Source organism: Emys orbicularis, chromosome 1 (genome assembly GCF_028017835.1).
Source record: "Emys orbicularis isolate rEmyOrb1 chromosome 1, rEmyOrb1.hap1, whole genome shotgun sequence".
NCBI classification, from domain to species: domain Eukaryota; kingdom Metazoa; phylum Chordata; order Testudines; family Emydidae; genus Emys; species Emys orbicularis.
This window is the reverse complement of record NC_088683.1, coordinates 26,565,090-26,588,355: the sequence shown is the minus strand read 5'-3', so window position 1 is coordinate 26,588,355 and position 23,266 is coordinate 26,565,090. Positions and strand designations below refer to the sequence as shown.

Below are 23,266 nucleotides of genomic sequence, written 5' to 3'. Positions count from 1 at the left end.
GAACATTCCCTGTCGCTAAGAGCTCTGGTAAACAGAAATCTTAGATAAAAATGGCTCTGGTAAATAGAGCTTATAAATGATCTCAAGAAAGTAAGGGTTAGGAGGCCTGATACCAGGAAGTACTTAGCACTACTGAGAAGACCTGAGGCCCAGATCCTTAAAGGTACTTAGGCATCTATCTGCCTCTTGAGGCATCTATGTCCACCATTTAGGTGCCACTGAAATTTCCGAAACAATTACTCATTTGCAACGTAACCTTGCAGGTACCTAAGTCCCCATAACACCTAAGTTTCTGCTGGTTTGCATTTATAAAGCTCCCTACACACTGACATCACCCAACAAGCTGCTTGGAGCCCCAGCTCAAGCCAAAGCCCTGGAGGCCCAAAGCTGGATTCTCAAACTAGGTGGGTGAATGCCTATCTTGCCAGCAGTGTCCTGTAGGCATGCTCAGATCATGTCCAATACCTGTTATCTGCCAGCCCCCAGATCAGGAGGGGCAGCAGAGTGCCAATACAAAAGACACCTGGCAGGCACAGGGAAATGAAGGGTGAGTGTGAGAGGGGTCTTGAGCACGAGCAGGAGACAGAGACAGAGAGACTGCATTGGCTGCTTGGGCATGGGCTACTTATGGAGCTCACCTGGCTTAGGTGCCTAACTCCAGGAGAGGGTTCGCAGTTGGGGATTCCAAGCATAGATTCATAGATTTTAAAGCCAGGATGGACCCCTGTGGTTATCTATTCTGACCTCCTGCATGACGCAGGCCATAAAACTTCCCCCCAAAAAATTCTTGTTTGAACTACAGCATATCTTTTATTATAAAATTGCCAGTGATGGAGAATCCACCACAACTCTTGGTAAATTGTTCCAATGGTTAATTACCCTCACTGTTAAAAAAGTATGTCCTATTTGCAGTCTGAATTTGTTTGGCTTCAAATTCCCTCTATTAAATGTTGTTATACCTTTGTATGCTAGAATGAAGAGTCCATTATCAAATTTTCCCCCATGTAAGTACGTATAAACTGTAATTAAGTCAACCCTTCATCTTTTCTTTGTTAAGCTAAATAGACTCAAGGAGCTCAGTCTACCACTATAAGGCATGTTTTCTAATCCTTTAATCATTCTCATGGCTCTTCTCTGAACCCTCTCCAAGTTATCAACATTATTCTTGAATTGTGGACACCAGAACTGGACACAGGATTCCAGCAGCAGTTGCACCAGTGCCAAATACAGAGGTCAAATACTCTTACTCGAGATCCCCCTGTTTCTGCATCCAATGATCACATTAGCCCTTTTGGCATTAGTGTTGCACTGGGAGCTCATGTTCAGCATATTACCACTATGACTCTCAAGTCCTTTTCACAGTCACGGCTTCCCAGGATAGAGAGAGATTCCTATCTCTCGTCCAACAGCGAGGTGCACCAGGGCAGCCATTGAGGCCCTCTTCTAAGCATTTCACCCCTGGCTAGATTAGGCAGCTCTCCACTCAGCTGGTCCGCTTGTGAAAATCCCTTCCTTAGGTGCCTAATTCTCCCCATGCATTGTATGGGGAGCCAGGGCACTTGGGTCAAGGCTGAAAATTCCACTAGGCAGCAGGGCCCTTAGGGGTTAGGTGGGGCAACACTGAACAGGGCATTGCCAAAGTACCTTAGAAGCACTCCTGTTCAGATCCTTAAACTCCCTTTAAAGTCAATGGGATTGGAGGGTCTCCAGTGCCTCTCAGAAGCACTTAGTACCTTGCTACACAGTCCCATGCACTAAGATACACCCCAATTCATCCTTACATATGTGTGGAACTTTAAGCATGAGTAGGCCCACTGTCTTGAATGGCTGTACTTCAGTGCTTAAAGTTAACCAGAGGCTTAAATATATTGCTGAACTGGGACCTAAATACTGAGTTACACATTTACCCCATGATATCAAGGCAATTAATAATGTACTTGGTGCTAATTTATTATACTCTAGGAATTAACATGACATTTCTCCTGGTAATTTTTTTGGGGTGTCTCAAAATTGCATAATTTATACTGATACAGAGAAAACTTTTTGTATTAAAATTTGGTTGCATAAAAAAGTTGGTGGAAAACACAGAAATCAAAAAGTTTAATAATGTATTAATCTCTATTTTATTTATGCTAATCAAACAATGCTACTTTGATATTGGCCACACACTGACTGGTCAAAACCATATAAAGGCCAAGTAGCATAAGTTACAACTTGGAAACAGTAACTGAACTTTTTCTTTTTAATTAAAAAAAGAGCAACTTGGACTAGCCTTTGTAAAATCAATTTTATAATAAATTCTAAAGCAGAATGCATCGTGCTTACAGCAAGTGTTTGAAATATCACACTTTTGGACTTTGATGCTGACTAGTCCAGTGAAAAACTGCTGTTTAAAATATACTGCAAATTTTCAAACAGATTGTGTCAGCTAAGCATCTTGAATGATTAAACCAAACTTCTATGAGTAGCAATTTAATAGACACACAGAGCACCTAAATATCAATTATTATAAATAATGCAGAATCCAGTGATTATGTCTCCAAGTTATATCTGATTCAGACCTATTATTTAAATAAAGGTAGAAATAATACTATAAACAATTGCATCTCTTATATAATAGATAGCTGCACTTCTTTATGCAGAGACCATAGATACAATTGAGCATGATCTAGAAAATATCCTCAGCCTGATACACAGAAGACAGCTGGAATGAAACATGCTAACAAATAATTTTACCAAAGAAACAGAAACCCTTTTTGAAAGTGTCATTGCTATCCTAGACTAGATTTATAACTATTATACAAAAAGTAGGAATTTTTAATTTCTTTTTTCCCCTCTGCCCCACATTTTAATATTAAAATGAACAGAAAAACATAAAGAAATTATCCCAGAGAATGAATCAGACAAATATTGTTGTGTAAAATGTGTGAAAGTGCAACACTGTACAAATTTCTCATTGAATTTAACAAAAGAGTATCAAGAAAGTCTCTGGCAAACTAAATTACATAAGGTCAAATATAGGGCCAAATCCTGGTCCCATTGAGTCAATGAAAAAAGCTCCATTAGCTTCAATAGGAACAAGATTTGGGGCCTGTTCCAAAGCCAATTAAAGTCAGTAGGAGTCTTTACACTGACTACAGTGTGTTTTGGCTCAGGCCCTTGGCCCTTAGTGAAGAAAAGCCATGTGCATTGTCCATGAGGCCAAGACTCAAATGAGAAACCTTGTGTTCTCTAGCTGCAATGTGAGCTGTGTTAAAAAAGCGGGACGGTGTTCTTGGTATATTTTTGCAGTGAACACAATCCAGTGAAGTGGTTTAGATAGAATTAGATTTCAATGCTTGGGCATTGTGGTATTAGGAGATTTATCTTCTGTTAATTCTCGACCCTGGCTGGTTTTCCCATTGTGAACCATGATACAACTGGTAGTAAAATTTGAATAATTTGGGCATATATATGATCCTTAGGGCACCTTCTGTTAGCCAGTATCATTGATTCAGAAATGAAGACCCATATAAAGCACAGCTACTCTGTTCATAATGGGGTCTTTCCACACGGACTTTCTGGGAGGGGATTATGTTTATTAGGAATATTAATAGCTTATTAAAAATGGTAGCCACAATTGGGAAGCCAGTTTAGAGATGTTTAAATGTATATTGCTGATCATATTGGGTAGAATCCTGTGCCTATTGAAGTTAATGGCAAAACTCTCAGTGACTTCAATGAGACTACAATTTCACCCACTGGCTATTAAGATTGCTTAGCAAACTACTGTGTCAATGGACATTATCATTCTCAATGGAATACTGGGCTAGATAGCCCTTGGTCTGACCCAGCATGGGCATTCTTATGTTCTTATGAATTTAGTCAGGACACAGGGGAATCAAAAACTGTTAAAGATTGCTTAACAAAGAAATCATAGAAATGTAGGGCTAGAAGAGACCTCAAGAGGTCATCTACTCCCTCCATCTGTGCTGAGGCAGGACAAAGTATACCTATACTATCCCCGACAGGTGTTTGTCTAGCCTACTGTTAACCAATGACAGGGATTCCACAACCTCCTTTGGTAATCTATTCCTGTGCTCAACTATCCTTATAGTTAGAAAGATTTTTCCTAATATCTAACTTAAATCTCTTCTGCTGCAGATTGAACCAATTACTTCTTGTCCTACCTTCAGTGGACATGGAGAACAATTGATCATTGTCCTCTTAACGTATTTGAAAACTGTTATCAGGTCCCCCCGCAGTCTTAGTAACGCGAAACATGCCCAGTTTTTTTTAATATAGTCAAGACCTCAGTTTTATCTCTTTTCTGAAGATAGAATCAATAAAAGCCCCTACCATGAACTGGTCCAGTACTGACTCACTAACTTCACTTCCAGTACCACTTAAGAGTTCTTCAGAGATCTCATGTCCAAGCCCAGACCCAGCCAGGTCCTGCTTGGCATCTGAGAACTGATGGGTTTGCAGCACACAATGGAATGACTTCAGGCCAATAACGTCCAACTACTGTTATCTTTTACTCACTGAAATAAGCTATTTTGCTTTTGTGCGGATTGATTCTATTTATCCACCGGGTTACACATAATAGCATAGCACAAGTGTAGCAGGGTGCTGGTGCAGAGGCACCTAATTAGCCCCTGCTCAGCCAGCCCCAATCAGGGAAAATAGATTGGAGCTGGGGAGAAGTCTGGTGCCTGACCTTTAGAACTGGCTGCACCTGTGGGCCTGAGGGTTCAAGGGCTATAAAGGCGGTCTGGCAGCCAGAAGGAAGGGGGGGATGGCCAGGGGAAGGTCAGTCTCTGGGCTGAGGGCAGGCTCTGGGTGGAAGTGGAGATTGTAAGGCCTGTAAACTGTATATAGTATATCACTGGTGGTGGGAGAAGTCTGTAAATAAAGCCACGGGTGCTGCAGAAGGAAAAGCCTCTCTGTGCTTTATTGGGGCAGCCAGTGGGCCCCAGGAAGAAGGCCGGGCAGAGGACTTGTTACAACAAGGCTCCTTCCAGCACTATTAACGAATTCTCAGAGAATTCACCTAAAAAAAAAAAAGAAGGCAATTTAGTTTTCTTACTGTCTCTGTCTTTGCTTCTGCAAGTACTGTCAGTTAAGCTAAATAAAGCTACAGTAGATGTGAGGTACACTGATGCTGATTGCAATCCAAGGGGGATTTATCTGAGACCAAAAGAATTTTAAAATTCCTTCCATTAGGAGCTCAGATAGAATCAACTACATTCTCAGGAGTAAATGGCTGCTGCTTAATCTCACAAAATACATCTGTGTTTAAAGACCCTACACTTTACTTTTTAAATGCACTAGTCATTTTTTATGTCAGAATTATCAGTTATAATGGAATCTGGAAGGCAATTTATGTAACTGCTGCATAAAGTTTAACACTATTATCAAGTCTGTGTGAACATTGAAACTGTCATGCTGGATCAGATCTGTGGATCATCTAGAGCAGTATTCTGACTCTGACAGTGGACAATGCAAGATGCTTTAGAAGAAGGGGACTTTTCTTTATAATCTCTATCAGATACAGGCTTGCTTATTCCCTGGAGCATGAGGATTTATATCCCTAAAAATGTTTCCTCTTATATAATATAACCATGGGTGTTTCCACTGTATACCACATGTAAAGCATCAGAGTATCAAGACTAAAAACAATTTAGAAAGCTGACAAAGACAAAGAGCTGGTTTAGCATATGATCTGGGGTTCTCAAATTTCATTGCAGCGTGACCCCCTTCTCACAACAAAAATTACCACATGATCCCAGAAGAGGGGACCAAAGTCTGAGCCCGAGCCACATTGCCCCAGGCGGAGCGGCCAAAGCTGAAGTCCAAAGACTTCAGATGCAGGCGGGCGCCTGTAACCTGAGCCCCACCATCCAGGGCTGAAGCCCTTGATCTTTGGCTTTGGCCCCGGGCTGTGGGGCTCGGGCTTTGGCCCCGGGCAGTTCCCTGGGCCCCAGCAAGTCTAACGCCAGGCTTGCTACCCCAATAAAACAGGGTTCCGACTCACTTTGGGGTCCCGATCCACAGTTTGAGAACTGCTGATCTAATATGTCTACTTTCTTATGTATGCCTGTCATCAGCATATATGAACAGGAAATCTGTCCTGATATCTTGTTAGGCTAAATGACTTTAGGCTTTTTCTCAGTAATAATAAATACTAATTATTAATTATAATAAGTACTAATTATGATAAATGTTTTGTCTCAAAGTGCTTTACAAAGCTCTGAAATAATAATTCTTGTCCTTTCAGCAATGAGGAAGCTGAGGTACAGAGATGTTAAGTAACTAGCTCAGTAAAACATTTGCTAACAGTTACCACACAGTTACCGAAGATATCGCCCTCTCTAAATATAAGGGGGAAATTGTCTGGAAGTAGCAATTTGCATGTTAAGTTCCAAATTAGCAAAGGGGCCTTAGCTCAGCCTTTACATTTGCACTCATAAACAACAATTTTGCTTGCAAATGGGTAATCTGATATTAAAACACTAACATCAAACTATTTGATTAAGGTACAAAATTTCTATTTGGTTACACACATTCAGAGGTTTTGCATACAGGTGATCACACACAATTGCTGCAAAATGAAAAACAGCTTTGAAAGCCTCGAACTGGACATTTGGGGTTAGTTCATAAATGTGAATGTCATAAAATTCTTACATGCTAGCAGAACCAGGTTATAAAAAAATCAAATACTTAAAGCAGAAAATGTAATATGTACTACTAAAATGAAAACAAAGGAAGAATGAATGCGCAGAAACACAGAAGTATAGAACTGGAAGGGACCTCCACAGGTCATCTAGTCCAGTCCCCTGCACTCAAGGCAGGTCTATGTAATAACTAGACCATTCCTGACAGGTATTTGTCTAACCTGTTCTTAAAAACCTCCAAGGACTGAGAACACACAACCTTCCTACTAATTTGTTCCAGTGCATAGTTACCCAGCCAGTTAAGTTTTTCCTAATGTTCAACCTAAATCTCCCTTGCTGCAATTTAAGCCCATTGCTCAGAGGCAATGCATAGAGGGGGCATGCGGGGTCAAGTGCCCCACCCCCCGCAACCCGATTTCTGAGAGTGCTGAGCTGCCCTTGCAGGGCTTGCTATGCTCAGCCTGCCAGGAGGGGAGGGAGGCTCTATCCCTCTCCTGCTGTGCCTCCCCCCGGCACTTCCAGCTTGCTTGGCCCCTCCCCCGGCAATTGGGCCCGGGCAGGGAGCTGAGGGGATGATACGGAGCCTCTTCTCATGCCGGCTAATTCCACTCAGGGTCACTGTCTATGAGAGTGCCCAGCTGGGGAGGGGGTGGTGGTCCACCCCCTCCGCTCCCCACCCAGTCCCGGCTGCCGGGGACAGGGGCCAAGAAAGCCGGAAATGTGCTGAGGATTGGGGGACTCCAGCTTGCACAGCCCCTATCCCTATCAAATTCTCAACCAGTTCCTCCTTATTTGTCAAAATCAAATCTAGGGTAACCCCTCCCCCAGTTGCTTTCTCCACCTTCTGAAATAAAAAATGGTCTCCAATGCATTCCCAAGAACTTGTTGGATAATCTGTGCCCTGCTGTATTTTCCTAACAGATGTCTGGATAGTTGAAGTCCTCCATTACCAAAAATCCTGTACTTTGGGTGATTTTGTTAGTTTTTTATAAAAACCTCATCCACCTCTTCTTCCTTGTTAGGTAGTTTGTAGTAGACCCCTACCATGACACCACCCTTGTTTTTCACTCCTTTCAATCTTACCCAGAGACTTTCAACAAGTCTGTGTGCTATTTCCAGCTCAACCTCAGTCAAGTGTATATATCTTTGATATACAAGGCTACACCTCCCCTTCTCATAGAATCATAGGACTGGAAGGGACCTTAAGAGGTCAACTAGTCCAGTCCCCTGCACTCATGGCAGGACTAAGTATTATCTAGACCATCCCTTACAGGGGTTTGTCTAACCTGCTCTTAAAAATCTCCTATGATGGAGATTCCACAACCTCCCTAGGCAATTTATTCCAGTGCTTAACCACTCTGACAGGTAGGAAGTTTTTCCTAATGTCCAACCTAAACTGCCCATTGCTTCTTGTCCTATCCTCAGAGGTTAACGAAACAATTTTTCTTCCTCCTCCTTGTAACAACCTTTTATGTACTTGAAAACTGTTTTAATGTCCCCGCTCAGTCTTCTCTTCTCCAGACTAAACAAACCCAATTTTTTCAAAATGTTCAGGGTTTCAATTTTCTGTAATAGGTCATGTTTTCTAGACCTTTAAACATTTTTAAACATTTTTAAACATTGGGTGGGAGGGGTAGCTCAGTGGTTTGAGCATTGGCCTGTTAAACCCAGGGTTGTGAGCTCAATCCTTGAGGGGGCGATTTGGGGCAAAAATCTGTCTGGGGATTGGTCCTGCTTTGAGCAGGGGATTGGACTAGATGACCTCCTGAGGTCCCTTCCAACCCTGATATTCTATGATTTTTGTTGCTCTTCTCTGGACTTTCTCCAATTTGTCCACATCTTTCCTGAAACATGGAACCCAGAAATGGACACAATACTCCAGCTGAGGACTAATCAGCACAGAAGTAGAGTGGAAAAATTCTTTCTTGTGTCTTGCTTACACCACTCCCACTAATACATCCCAGAATGAGGTTTGCTTTTTTTTGCAAGAATGTTACACTGTTGACTCATATTAAGCTTGTGGTCCATTATGACCCCCAGATCCCTTTCCATACTACTCCTTCCTAGGCAGTCATTTCCCATTTTGTATATGTGCAACTGATTGTTCCTTCCTAATGGAGTACTTTGCATTTGTCTTTCTTGAATTTCATCCTATTTACTTCAGACCACTTCTCCAGTTTGTTTTGAATTTTAATCCTATCCTCCAAAGCACTTGCAACCCCTCCCAGTTTGGAATTGTTTGCAAACTTTATAAGTGTACTCTCTATGCCATTATCTAAATCATTGCCTGTCTTTCCTGAGCAAGTTGTACCCTTCTATACCGATATTCCAGTCATGTGTATTATCCCACCAAGTCTCTGTGATGCCAAGTATGTCATAGTTGTGAGTATTCACTAGTATTTCTAGTTCTTTCTGTTTATTGCTCATACTTCTTAGATTAGTATAGAGACATCTAAGATACTGATTTGATTTCCCCTCTGTTCCCTCTTGTCTCTCCTTTGTCCCTGCTATAATTGCCCATGGTCCCTCCAGATTCTGACTCTTCTCCCAGGTCTCCATGTTTTTGACTTAACTGTGGGCTTTAGTCTCCTACCCCCTGTCGAATCTAGTTGAAAGCCCTCCTCACTAGGCATTAGTGATGATATTGAAAAAGATAGGTTAGATTATTAAATTTGACATTACATTATAAAGTTCTCCTTTTCCCTGACATCACGCTACATAGAAAACAGCTTCTTTCCCACTTATTGATAGTTCTTGTTGTTAAGCAATAACACACTCTTTGTCACTATTCTGGAATGAAAGGGTACATTAGATGATGATGACTACTACTATTTTCACCAGACATTTTTGCCCGTTCAGACAAATATAAAGCCAGATCATGTGAGAGAGGCATTAATGACATTTCATACAAGAAAATTGTTTCTGCAAATGGAGCACTTTTGGTAACTACAGAGTTCAATGAGCTCTGCTTTTAATGGAACTGGCAACTTGCAAAACTTGCTAAACTTGACCTGATAAAGGTGGGGTTGTACAATAATGTATTTATCTTCCACTGAGCTAAGTTAAATCTCTTGACCTAGGAGTCTGCAGATATATTATCATGATTTCAGATGGAGGAGTTAAGCTAATGGATTTATGAGAGTTGTATTTCTTCATGCACTGGCATTCCATATGACAATATGAACAGCCAAATGGGACAAAATTGTCTTAATATAACCAAGTATCTCTACTTTCTAGAGAAAGGAACACATTGTTATCCTCTAAAAAAAAGCCTTATAATTCCAAGAGCTCTTATTTTGCTTTGTAAAATATGTAACAAAATTGCATATCACATGTTTTTCATTTATGCTTTTGGGACTTATGGACTTTTTTTCATGATTCCTGGCCTTTAGTTATGCCTAGGAACTTATTCTGACATTGGAAATAAGAGAGTGGAAGCTAAAACTCTCACTAATGTAGCTAAGTGTAAATTACTACCCATCTGTGAAAGGTTATTTTAAGGAAATTAAGCACAGAAAAATGTGTATGAAAGCGAGGATGCATATTATATAATGGTCCATATTTCAAATCCTATCTGTGTTTATCACATTTGCCATTTTAATTCTTAATTTATCATATTTTATGGTGTAGTGGCTCTAAATATGCAATTATCTTGTGCTCTGGTGAGGATAAGGGAGCTATGATCAATAACAGTACGTCTCCATTAGCTTTGATGGTAGAGGCCTGTGTTCTTGATACTGAAGGACCAGGGTTGTACAATCTCCGCTATCTCTGATTTATATAACAGTGTCAATTATTCACAGCAAATGAATCATTTCAGTTTGATGTGTCCTCCACCTGGGATTTCTGTCCTGGATCGCTTTGTTTGTACTACGGTCTCTGTTCCCAGTCAAGAAAGGTTCACTGATTTACCTGCAAACACCTTTGGTTTCTAGGCTGCATGAAAACATCTCATCATAACAGAATGAAGGGGGCCAGAGGTGAGGTAGCCAGAAACACAGACAGTAAATGCATTACACTGGTGGGCAATCATGGGTACACACATTCAAACAACACAGTCAGCAGACTGCATATGCAACTTCTCAGTCTCTGTAAACCCATGTTTCCATAGAGAGAGCTGAAAGAGTAGCTCTAATAGATTAGCCAGTAGATGTAACATATATTATACACATGTAACATATATTATACACATGAACACACACCTGCTCATGTGTATAATATATGTGACATCCAACGGAGGGCAGTGCTATATATATTCCCACAAACCAGGGCATAACACGTTCAGTGAACTTTACACCCCTAAAATTTGAGTGTCCCAAGTCACAGTTTGCCAACCGTAGGGCCAACTGTGCAGCATTATCTGTGCAGCATCTGTTTCAGAACAGAAATACTTGCCACAAACGATGCCTAATATGAGCCATCTCATATTTCTAACCCTATCTTTTATCACATGAAATGAAGGAAGAATGTTCTGCCTCTCCAGAACCCCATTGCATTTCTTCATGTTAGCATGGTAACTGAAGAAAACAAAATAAAAATGTTGAGTTTAATGTTCATGTTGCTCGCAATACAGGGCAGAAATTGAATCACTTATACTATTAAATCTTGAATTGCATGGATATTTTATATGGCCCAGAGTTCAGTCACGTAAAGATGTCTATAAAAATAGCTATATTAGAAAAAGGCTAGTAGCTGTTTAAATGGTCAATTTAATTTAGGTCTTGTTTTGCTGTTTTTCTGATGGTTTACAAATCCACATATGGGAGCATTTAATTGGGCAAGGAGAAGTAAATTAGCCCTAACTTGCAAAATACTTAGGATCAGACATTCTTTTGTTGTTTTATAAAGATGGTAAGAATGAATCAATGTACAGCTGCTTTGATGGATGAAAGTGAATGAAAACACTACATTGAATTATGGGGTTAAATTAGGATTAAAGCCAGTGCCAGAGTCCATTCAATTCCATTTGTGCTGGTAAAGAAAAAATAAAATCATCCAAATGAAGTCAGACAGTGTGTGTGAGGTAGAGACATTGAGCTCCTGGGTAAAATTTTCTACAGAGCATCAGTGACTTAAAAATCCAACTCCTGTTTTCAAAAGTGACTTAGACACTTAGGAGTTTAAATTTCACTGAAATTCAATAGAAATTAGGCACCTAAGTGTCTGAGTCACTTTTTAAAATGGGAGTTAGACACCTAAATACCTTTGAGGATCTCGGCCTGAGGCAAAAGTTTTTTCGACAAACTACCTTTATGCAAGACATTAATAAAAAACAGACTTAATTCCAGATGACTGAGAGCATTAAGGAAACTAAGTTAACAGCTCTCTTGTTGTTTTTACTGGTGATCAGACTGGAGAGGAGGGGAATCAGGGAGGACTGGGAGTCTGGACTAAATGCATAGGTAACTCAGATAAGAGCAGCACTGGGAGAGTCTGGAATGGATTAGGAGAAGGGCAGAGATGGGAGCAGGATGCATCAGAGAAGAGGGCAGGGAGGAGATCCATGCCTAAAGAAAAAGAATGGGGAGAGAAAGGAGACACACATATGGAAAGTTGAGAGGAGAAACTGGGTAAATTTCTGGTTCCACTGAAGTCAATGGCAAAACCCTGGTTGATGTCAACAGGTTCAGGATTTCACCCAGGGGGAAAGGCAGAGACACAGAAGAAAGAAAGAAAGCATGTAGATATAAGAGCACAGATTGTCACAGCCAGGTGGTTGGCAGTCAGTCCTAGTAGTCAGAGCCAGAGTCCACAGTTATGAGACAGCAGTCAAGAGTTGGCTGGATCAGGATTCCAAGGGGTCAGAGGCAAGAGACAAACTGGAGATCAGAACCACGAGTCCAATTTCAAGAGTCATGCTGGGTAGGGATGCCAAGAAATTAAGCCATGGGAGTGAGAAGCTCAAGGCAATCCAGAAGCACACAGTCCAGAGCAGGGTGGAGCCCAGTTGTTCAGACAGCTTTCTGTTCCTGCTGCTGGCTTATATAAGGCCAGCAAGCCAATCAACCACTCTAGTACTCCACCAATCAGACCTCAGGGCAGAGCCTCACTCTGAGTCTGGCCTTTGTAGGTCCCAGGTAAGCAATTGTCAGCTGGCTGCTGGAGGAGGGTTGGATGCGGCTGTTCTCATGAATCCTGTGGACCCAGGATTGAGACCCATGGATCATGACACAAATTTACTTTTGGTAATGTTTGGGGATTTAGTCACAAGGGGCTGAATACTCAAAATCAATAGAAGTTAGGAGCCTAACTCCTTTTGAGTATTCAGCCCAGGGTTGGCTACCTGTACCTTAAACAGGTTATGTGAAGGGTTAATAATAGATGTTTTGTTTTGCTTCCCCCCCCCCACCACTAGTAACTTAAATATTGTCACTAGAGATGGGCCCAAAACAAAACCCTAGGGAATGGTGTTTAGATGCTAATCTAGACCCATATCTCTGTAACACACTGGTCCCAAACCTCACATCTGGACAATCACAAACTGTGTGATGTTTGAAATCCAGATCTAAGTTTTGCAACTCAGGTCTATCTCTGGCCTGGTTTTCACAAATTGCACAAGATGTAGCAATCTTCTTGGTACTGAGAAAATAAAAAAAAGTATGAAGAAAATGTAATAAAAACAGAAACCACATGAGGATTTGAATTCAATAATTTTGAAATAAAAGCAGACACTTTATCCAGAGTCTTGGTTAACTCATTGGGAATTTACAGGTATTATTTTTGCCACTGGAGAGAGCTCACATTGTATAAAGGCAATAGAAACATTGAGAAGTATAAAGAAAAATTAATTTAAGAGAGATGAACACAAAGACTATAAAGTTCAAACAAAGTGCATCTTCTCCCTTAGGTCATATTACTAATATCTGGTCACATGCGAAGTTTAATGAACAGCATACTTTAAAAAAATGAAAGTGAACAAGATAAGATCTTCTTCATAGTATACAGGGCGTTATTAACATTATTTTATATGCAATACTACATTATTTTTGTAGTATTGCCAATCTCAAGCATTCAAAGTCATGAGGCAGGCCCTGAAAAATTAAGAGATTGGCTAAAAAAAAATGAGATTTTTAAAACTAAATTTGATATTCTCTTTGTTACTTTCTGGTTATTGAGCCTTTAGGGTGCACTCTGGTCACATTTTCAAGCAGTTCTCTGCAAACAAGAGGGCTAGAAACTCACTTCTTTAAGGGGAAAGCTGAGATTCTCAAGTAATCACTTGACCCCAGGAGCCAAATAAATAGAGACGCATAATAAAATTGTGAGAGTTGGCAACAGTATGTATCAAAGGTAGTAAGTCAGGTAAAATCATACAATTAATTTTTCCTTTTATCTCATAAATCCTGAGTTTTTGGCTTTAGTCACATGGTAGGCAGGGTTTTTGTGGGGAAAGACAGGCGTGTGTCTCCATGGCCACTAATCCAACCAGTGGCCTGACATAACATCCCTAGACACTAGTTTTACTTATTCAAAGTGGTAGGTACACTGAATTTACATAATTGTCCATCTTCCACTGCCAGCCTATTTGCAGTGAGGAGCCTACAGTCATCACCATGGAGGGCAAATGTCAACCTTCAGTAGCAGGGAGGCCTTGCATGGGCTTCCTTGCTAGGGTGTATTTCATCCCAAAACAATAAAGATCCAGCACCTATTATTGATGCAGCAATTGCAAATCTTTGATTTCGCAAGAATCTTGATTTTGTATAGACTAATAACAGTGGTCCCCCTGAGATGGGCACAGTTATTACTGTGACACAAGAGGCAAGAAAAGCGTATCATAGGAGGTGCTATTTTTTTAGAAACACACAATAAAAGTACATTTATATAAAAAGCCTTATTCTTCCTCCAACACTTATTTAACTTACAAAGTAGATTTGTGTCCCACAATGGTTTAGAAACACAGGACGATTTAAAATAATAGGTAAGCGAACAATCTATTTTCTGAAATGGCTCCAAGGAGGACTATTTGGCAGAACATGAAGTGCAACATATCTGAAGGTGAGCAGACTCTGAAAAGGGTGTCTGAGGAACAGGAAGCACAGTTTAGGAAACATGCAAAGGAGTGGGAATGAGGAAATCTGGGTTATTTGCTACAGACCTGTTTTATAAACCTTATGTTTTTAAATATCCCTGTTTCTCAGTTTACCCATTTATAATATGAAAATAACAACACATCCCTATCTCACAGGGATGTTGTGTGAGGCAAAATTCATTAACCTGAAACTCTTGGTTTATTTTACTCAGGTGATAACTTGATAATCAGGGAGATGCGGGGAGTCAACTAAGGGCAGAATTTAGCTCAATATCTACTTTAATGCATATACATATCAGGTTTATTGAAATAATAATTCTGTGTTTTGAAATTCTCTCTCACCTTTACTTCTTAATTTCCTTTCATTTGTGATTTTCAATAAAATCTTCAGTACTATTTTAATGTAAGTTTTAAAAAAAAAATATTTCTTCATAAATACCCATCTGAATAAATGTGTTTACTTATGCTAGACAATCTGTTTCACCTTGTATTTAGCAGTGACATTCTAAGTACATTTCCCAGACCTGAAGAAGAGTTCTGTGTAAGCTTTAAAACCTTGTCTCTTTCACCCATAGAAGTTTGTTCACTAAAATATATTACCTCACCCACCTTGCCTCTCAATAAATGTTCACAATAACAACCATCAATGTTGCAACGGAGCAATCATGCAGTTTCAGTATCAGGCTCTAGTTTAGTTGAAAAGACACTCAACCATTCCACTCAGATTATTTCATAGGAATCCTGCTTCAAGTTCTTAATCAAAGTATGCTGGGCCATAATAACCTGCAAAGTCCTCTGCTGCAAATTAGGCAACATGAAGATCAAGGCACAGTTCAAGAGCAATTCATTGGTTTTACTGTTAATAGGATTCATTAGTCTCTTCTGAGCATGTATCTATTGCACCATTTCTTCTATTAATTAGCTTCTTGAATTTTAACCTTCTGTACCAAATTGCATTTTAAGGTTGACATCAACAATGCGACTAAAGTTCAAGCTGATAGAACAGTTACAAGATTTTACAAAAAATAAATCTATATTTTAATTTTTGTTATATCTGCTGGCTGCCACTCTTTACTTGGCATCAAAAACCTTCCACCATTTTAATGGCATGTTTTGTGCAAGAAGGGCATTTTAAAAATAGTAAAATTCAGAACCTCCACAATTCCTACTTGCATGGTCTTACAGAAGTTTATTTGGCCTTACAGCACCAGCAGTAGTTCGAGGTGGTGTATCCTGACATTTTATGGTCCGGGTTATTCCCTCCCCCACAAAAATCTGCAGAAATGAGGACTGAGGGAGTAAATCTGCAAGGATCCCCACACGGTGTTCTCTACATGTGTGCACATGGGGCTTTTCCCTACCATAGATTAGACTACCCCTATGACTCTGGTTTCAGTTGGGGGGCCCTGCAAAGATAATATAGCCCCAGGTTTTATCATCTCTTCTCTAAAAATCTCTGTCAGGATGGAGGGAGAATAACATGTGTATCTATCAGTCTGCCCTCAGCCTGACCAGTTCCCCCCCCCCACCTCAACACAGATCCTAGGGCTAGGGAACACCCTCTGCAGGGCATGGAGGAAGGGTGACAGCTGACCCCACCATCCATGGAGGAGGATGGAAGGCACATGGAAGGATTCTCTCCATACATGGATCTGAGATGATCTTGTAAGCCTTTACTAAAAGTAGATGTAAGCAGGGTCTGCTGAATTCTTCCCTGACAGCTAGCTGGGAGGGGGAGAGACTTCTAGAGCAAACTGTATTTACATGAACACACCTACTCTGCTTTGATATCCAGCAGATAGAGTGGTGTGTTGCTCAAATAATCAACTTTGGCTGGTGGTGTGTTACAAATCACTTTAGTACTGAATGCAGGGGTAGTGAAATGCTGTTACCAATGTTGTTGGCATTATTGTATGAATACAGGAAAGCAGGACCCTCAGCTGAAAGGACCTCGTTAAGCCAGGGGCTTGAATGCCAGAGCCCTGTGAAAGTAAGAGGGGTGGGGACAGGTGTCCCAGCCAGGATGTGTAGACCCTCCCACAAGGGTCCTCCCTTACTCTTAATCTGTTCCCCCGTACTGTTCAAAGAAAGAGCTAAATAGGCTTCATTAGGAGCCTCTTTGTTATTTTAAATGCTCAATCAGAGCTGAGATCAGTTGTGGTGGGATTGTGTTTCTGCCAAGCCTGCTAAGAGCTAACCATCACTGAGAGCTGAAATCATGTTGAGATTTGCTGGGCAGTGTTTCTGTCCAGCCTCCAAAGAGCTGAAAATTACTAAGAGACTGATGTGCAGAGGTCACAGCAGAGAGGCAGGTGGTAGCAGAAGGTGACTGACAGTCGGCTGGCAAATGAGTGGCTGGTGAGGTGGTAAGCAGAACGAGCAGCTGGCAGGATGGCCAGGCGGAAAGGAGCAGCAACGGTTGGCAGGGAGGCCAGGTGGCGCAGCAAGTGGCCAGCAGGGCGGCTGGCAGAGAGGGGTGGCAAGCGAGTGCCTGAGCAGCAGAGCAAGTAAGGTGCCTCCTTACCCCCCCTCCACCCAGGGTGGGAGGTGAGCTCTTCAAATGCACCCCTGAACCCTGTGTCTGTACTGACCAAGGACAGCAACTGTGAGTGGGGTGCAGAGAAGCGACGGGCACATTAAAGGGACTTTTGGGTTCCTGGACTTAAGAACCTGAGGGGAAAAGGACACTGCCCAACTTACTTTGGGGGTGGGTCTTTGGCTCATGGTTTATGTTTATGAACCCTGTTTGCGGTGTTTTCCCAAATTAACGCTGAGTTACTTCCCTCCTTTTATTAAAAGTTTCTTATCTACACTCGGACTCTGTGTTTGCAGGTGAGGAAGTATTGCCTCTCAGAGGCAACGAGGGTGGTGTGTAATTTTCCCAGGTTACTGGGTGGGGGCTTGAGCTGGTTCCGTGTTAATCGATGGAAAGGAATCCCTAGATATTGAACCCAGCCCTGTTGCTGCTGGCTCCACCTGGCAGAAGTGTTACATAGTCTTTACCCAGATAAACAGAATCAACCTTAATTTGACTATTTTACAATATAGTCCTTCCTCCAGAAAAGAAATGGAGTCTGAGTCTGTGGCCTCTGTCTCTACATGCACGGAATCCTCATGGGTAATCTGAACATGTGTTGAGAAGAGCATCACATCTCAGATCTGCTATGTAGATGTGAGAGAATTTTACCCTAAAGAAGTAAAAGCTTGCTTCAGAGATCTTCATCATAGGAAAATATTGTGAGGAAAAAATAAAAGTTTTCCTTTCATTTCTAGAAAGAAATACTCCAGAGAGATACTTCCCTTGGGAAATATTTTCTGAGGCAGAGATATTGCTCTTGCTCCAGAGGTGGATGAAGTTTTAGTCTAAAAATCTTTTTTGGGGTGAAAAATGTAGATTTGGTGACTCCAAGTGCACTGCAAGTGTGTCAGTTTTGCCAAATTGTTTGTGTCAAAACAAAACAAATTTTTTTGAAAAAAAAAAATCAAAATATTTTGGTTTTTCTTGATATGACTTTTCATTTTGAAATTTCCTTCAATTTTATTAAAAGAAACAGTAAAACCTTTTTAAAACCTCTTCAAACTTAAATGAAATGTTTCATTTGACCAAAACCAATTTTTTTCTAACTTTTTGATTTGCCAACGTTTTTAAAACATTTGTTTTAGGTTGACCAGAAGTGATTATTATTTTTCGGAATGGCCAGCAACCCAAAACACTAATTATTCACACAGCTCTACTTGCACCTCTCACAATGACAGCACGAACACACCTGCTTATTTCTGCCCTTAAGAAAAAGGAGCTGCTCAAAATTTAAGGCTGAAGTCTGATAATTATATCAAGGAATACAAGAACGAAATTAATTACCTGTTTCCATTTTGCCATCCTGTGCTGCAGGCCCATCAGGAATTACACTCTTCACCTGTAGAAACTCATCTGGCTCATCACCACCAATGATGGTAAATCCAAAGCCCATGTTGCTCTTCTTGAGAGTTGTGCTGAGGAAAATTCCCTTCAGTTGTGATGCATCACGGGTGAAGAGTGGTTTTTCTACATCAGTCAACACAAACAAAAAGAAAATAGTTCCAGTCAAGTCATAATATAACACAGACTCACAAACAAAAACAAGAGAAGCAGCAGCAATAGTAGGTGGCAGTGTGGCATTTTGATATTAAAGGAAATAAAGAGTGTAAGCATTCCAGGAGAAATAAACACATTAGTGAGTCCTTATTTTATATTAATACAGAACCAACTAAGGAGGATTTTTCTATCTATGGCAGATCAGTCTTGGGGGTGGAAGGGCTAGGAATGCTCTTTGATATTGGAAATAAGTTTAGAGATAGATTGTTGTGTAGCTAAAATATTTACACAATGATAAAAACAATATGCAAGGTAACTTTGAACTCTTAATAATTATTCCTAGCCTATCAATTCAGCTTTGTATACCAAATAAGTTATCATTAGTTTCCCCTTAGGCCCCCAATAACAAAAAATATCCATTTCTATCAGTAATTCAGACAAAAGGGTAAATTCCAGATAATCTTTTCACCCCAGATAAACGGAGTTTCAGTTTCTGACAAATGACATTTACAATCGGTGTGACAGTTCAGTGACCTTTACATCTGTTTTCAATGTGCGTCAGTGTAAAGTGTGAAAATTACCATCAGGCAAGAATAAGCCTCACCTGGCTTCCAGTGCCTCTCTTCTGTGCTTTATTTTGCCAAAAAAAGGTATGAAAAAGGTGAAAAGGTTTGTGACTTAACTTATCTCACTACTTTTACAACAGTGCAGCTTGGCTAACAAGCAGCACTTGGACATACCATACAGACTGTACATTCCAGCATTGTCCCGCCGACACTGAGACAGGTCATTCACACTGCGAGACCTCTGAGGAGCAGGATGCGGGTGAACGTGTTTAGGCCTAGGTAATGTTGATGAGGCGCTTTCTACTGTTACAAAGGAGAACAAGCCTCATTCTTTGGCTACAACCTTATGTCAAAACTTACTCATCTATCAATATTGACTTTTGCTAATACATTTCTTTCTAAGCTCAATCATTTTCACATTATCAAGATTCAGTGTTCTTGTAAACTCCTACAGCAATAGTGTCTGAGGCTTCAATTTAAATGATGTTTGCTAGATAGGCTATCTTAGAAACATACTGAACACCAATTAATGCTAATTCACAGACTATGTTATTTTAACCAGACTATGTTAAATCGTTGTCATAAAAACAGGAAAGTATAGCAATTATTTTCTTCTTAAATCTGACATGGTACTGTACCTCGGAAACCTGGGGCCTGCAAAGGCTTTGTTCCAAGTTCTGCGTTGGGCATGTTATGCTGCTGTAGCTTCCTTTTTGCTTCTAGGACAGGATTTTCAAACTGTGTTCTTCTATTTATGTGGCTGAAAAAAATTGATAATGATTAAAAATTGAGTCCATTTTGTGAAAAATTATTATTTACTTCATGGGATCATCATCATGTGGGTTACCTGCGTGTGGCTGGATTGTGCAACCCTTACTCCAGCTTAATAAACAATTACTCACACAAGTAGTCATGTTGTAGTGAATGAGAATACATGAGTTAGTGCTCATTAGTGCAAGTGATATATGCACAATCTAGCTCATAGAGGAAATAATTGGGAAGTAAACAGATCAGAAATTTTTCGACAAAACACTTTTTCTTTGGAAAATGCCAATTGGTCAAAACTGAAACTGTTCGTGGGAAAGGGTCAGTTCTGACAATTTCTCAGTTCAAACATTTTTGGAAAAAAGTTTTGAAATTATCAAAATGTCCCCTTTCAACATTTTCAAGATGATTTTTAAAATAATTATAGTAAAACAAATTTAAACAATAAAAAAGTCCAAAAGCAAAACAAAATAATTCAAAAATGTGAAAACATAATGTTGCAATTTAACCTAAATTAAAAAACCATATTGTTCATTTGTGAAAATTTGAGATTCCACCTCTTCCTCTCAATTCATGATAGGAAAATTTTTCATAAACTTGAAAATTTTCTCTGATTGGTATAACTGTTTCCTTCCCAGCTCCATTTGGAAGTTCTCTGTCCTTTCAACTTGCTGCACTCTGCTGTAAGTGTAAAGTTTTAATTAGGGCTGTCGATTAATCGCAGTTAACTCACATGATTAATTAAAATTAATCACGATTAATCACAGTTTTAATTTCACTGTTAAACAATAGAATACCAATTGAAATGTATTAAATATTTTGGATGATTTTCTACATTTTCATATATATTGTATTCTGTGTTGTAATTGAAATCAAAGTGTATATTATTTTTTATTACAAATATTTGCACTGTAAAAATGATAAACGAAAGAAATAGTATTTTTCAATTCACCTCATACTAGTACTGTAGTGCAATCTCTTTATCGTGAAAGTGCAACTTACAAATGTAGATTTTTTTGGTTACATTACTGCACTCAAAAACAAAACAATATAAAACTTCAGATCCTACAAGTCCACTCAGTCTTACTTCTTATTCAGCCAATTGCTAAGACAAACAAGTTTGTTTACATTTACAGGAGACAACGCTGCCCTTTTCTTATTTACAATGTCACTAGAAAGAGAGAACAGGTATTCGCATGGCACTTTTGTAGCCGGCATTGCAAGGTATTTACGTGCCAGAAATGCTAAACAATCGTATGGCCCTTCATGCTTCGGCCACCATTCCAGAGGACATGGTTCCATGCTGATGATACTCTTTAAAAAAATAATGCGTTAATTAAATTTTGTGACTGAACTCCTTGGAGGAGAATTGTATGTCCCCTGCTCTGTTTTACCCCCTCTTTCTAATTTATTTCATGTTATAGCAGTCTCAGATGATGACCCAGCACATGTTCATTTTAAGAACACTTTCACTGTAGATTTCACAAAACGCAAAGAAGGTACCAATGTGAGATTTCTAACCGACCCAAGGTTTAAGAATCTGAAGTGTCATCCAAAATCTGAGAGGGACGAGGTGTGGAGCATGCTTTCAGAAGTCTTAAAAAAGCAACACTCCGATGCGGAAACTACAGAACCTGAACCACCAAAAAAGAAAATCAACCTTCTGCTGGTGGGATTTGATGAAAATAAACATGCATTGGTCCGCGCTGCTTTGGATTGCTATTGAGCAGAACCCGTCATCAGCATGGACGCATGGTGGTTGAAGCATGAAAGGACATATGACTCTTTAGTGCATCTAGTACGTAAATATCTTGTGACGCCAGCTACAAGAGTGCCATGCGAACACCTGTTCTCACTTTCAGGTGACATTGTAAACAAGAAGCGGGCAGCATTATCTCCTGCAAATGTAAACAAACTTGTTTGTCTTAGCAATTGGCTGAATAAGAAGTAAGACTGAGTGGACTTGCAGGTTCTAAAATTTTACATTGTTTGTTTTATTTTTGAATGCAGTTTTTTTGTACATAATTCTACATTTGTAAGTTCATCTTTCATGATAAAGAGATTGCACTACAGTACTTGTATTAGGTGAACTGAAAAATACAATTTCTTTTGTTTTTTTTACAGTGCAAATACTTGAAATCAACATATTTGAAAATGTAGAAAACGTCCAAAAATATTTAAAAAAATGGTATTCTATTATTGTTTAACAGTGCAATTAATTGCATGATTAATTGCGATTAATTTTTTTAATCGCTTGACAGCCCTAGTTTCAATCTGTGTGACTATATGCTATTCTGCAGTATCACTGAAAAATACTCCAGCAACACAGTTTTTCAAGTCTTCACTACATGTGATTTCTATGCATGATTCCAAGAGAGAAACAGGATGGTGTTTGTCATAGTGGTCCTGGATAAGCTGAAAACAAAATTAGTTGTTTATAATGAAATAGAAATCTTAACCCCAAAAGTGACTGTAGAGGCAAATTGCTTAACAAAGTAACGAATCCAGTATGTGCTGGATTCCCAGAGCAGCAAACAAAATTATACTAAAGATGAAATTTTAACACTCTACTATATTTCTGTTGTATTTTATAAAAGAAAACAAGGGGAAAAGTGCAGAAACTAATTCATGTAGTATGAGAGCACTGAAATATGAAAAAATATCATTGTAATGCCACAACTTTCTCTCTCAATATGTAACATTTCCCATGGCCTATTAGCATGTGTTCTTCTTTGATACTGTGCCTTTGATATCCTGTATCTCATACATAACTTTCTCCCATACATTATGTTGCAGAGCGTGTTATCAGGAGGATACATTTTTTACTGACTAGGGAACAAATCCAGCAGGGTGGGGATCATCTCCTGTGTCATGTGGCATGCTTCTCCTGATGAAGGAAGAGGGTTTGAGGGCACTCAGAATCAAGCAGAGTTGGGCGATTAGCTAGATATGCGTGTGAAGTTGTTCGATGTGTTGTCAATTACTGTTGCTCCAGAGAGGTAAATATTTATGCACACAGGACCAGCTTTTCAAAAGAGCTCTCACAGAGAACCGCAGGGAAAATCTGGTCCTGATTGTGGATGCTAAACTCTTGAAGATCTAACCCTGAACTCTCTTAGAATCAGGGATTATAAAAGGTGCTGAGTACATGTTACTTCCATTGAAGTCACCT

The 23,266-nt window shown here is 39.8% G+C and overlaps 1 protein-coding gene across 1 annotated transcript in view; it reads right to left on the bottom strand.

Annotated features, from left to right (window-relative positions):
• The window catches only part of MAGI2 (membrane associated guanylate kinase, WW and PDZ domain containing 2), a 1,116,794-nt gene that overhangs the window by 185,783 nt on the left and 907,745 nt on the right, over nucleotides 1-23,266 (bottom strand). The window contains exons 8-9 of the mRNA XM_065403425.1: nucleotides 19,968-20,089; nucleotides 18,551-18,733 (exon numbers count right to left, since the gene is read on the bottom strand). Coding sequence (XP_065259497.1) covers nucleotides 18,551-18,733; nucleotides 19,968-20,089 — 305 coding nt within the window. The remainder of the gene's footprint in view (nucleotides 1-18,550; nucleotides 18,734-19,967; nucleotides 20,090-23,266) is intronic.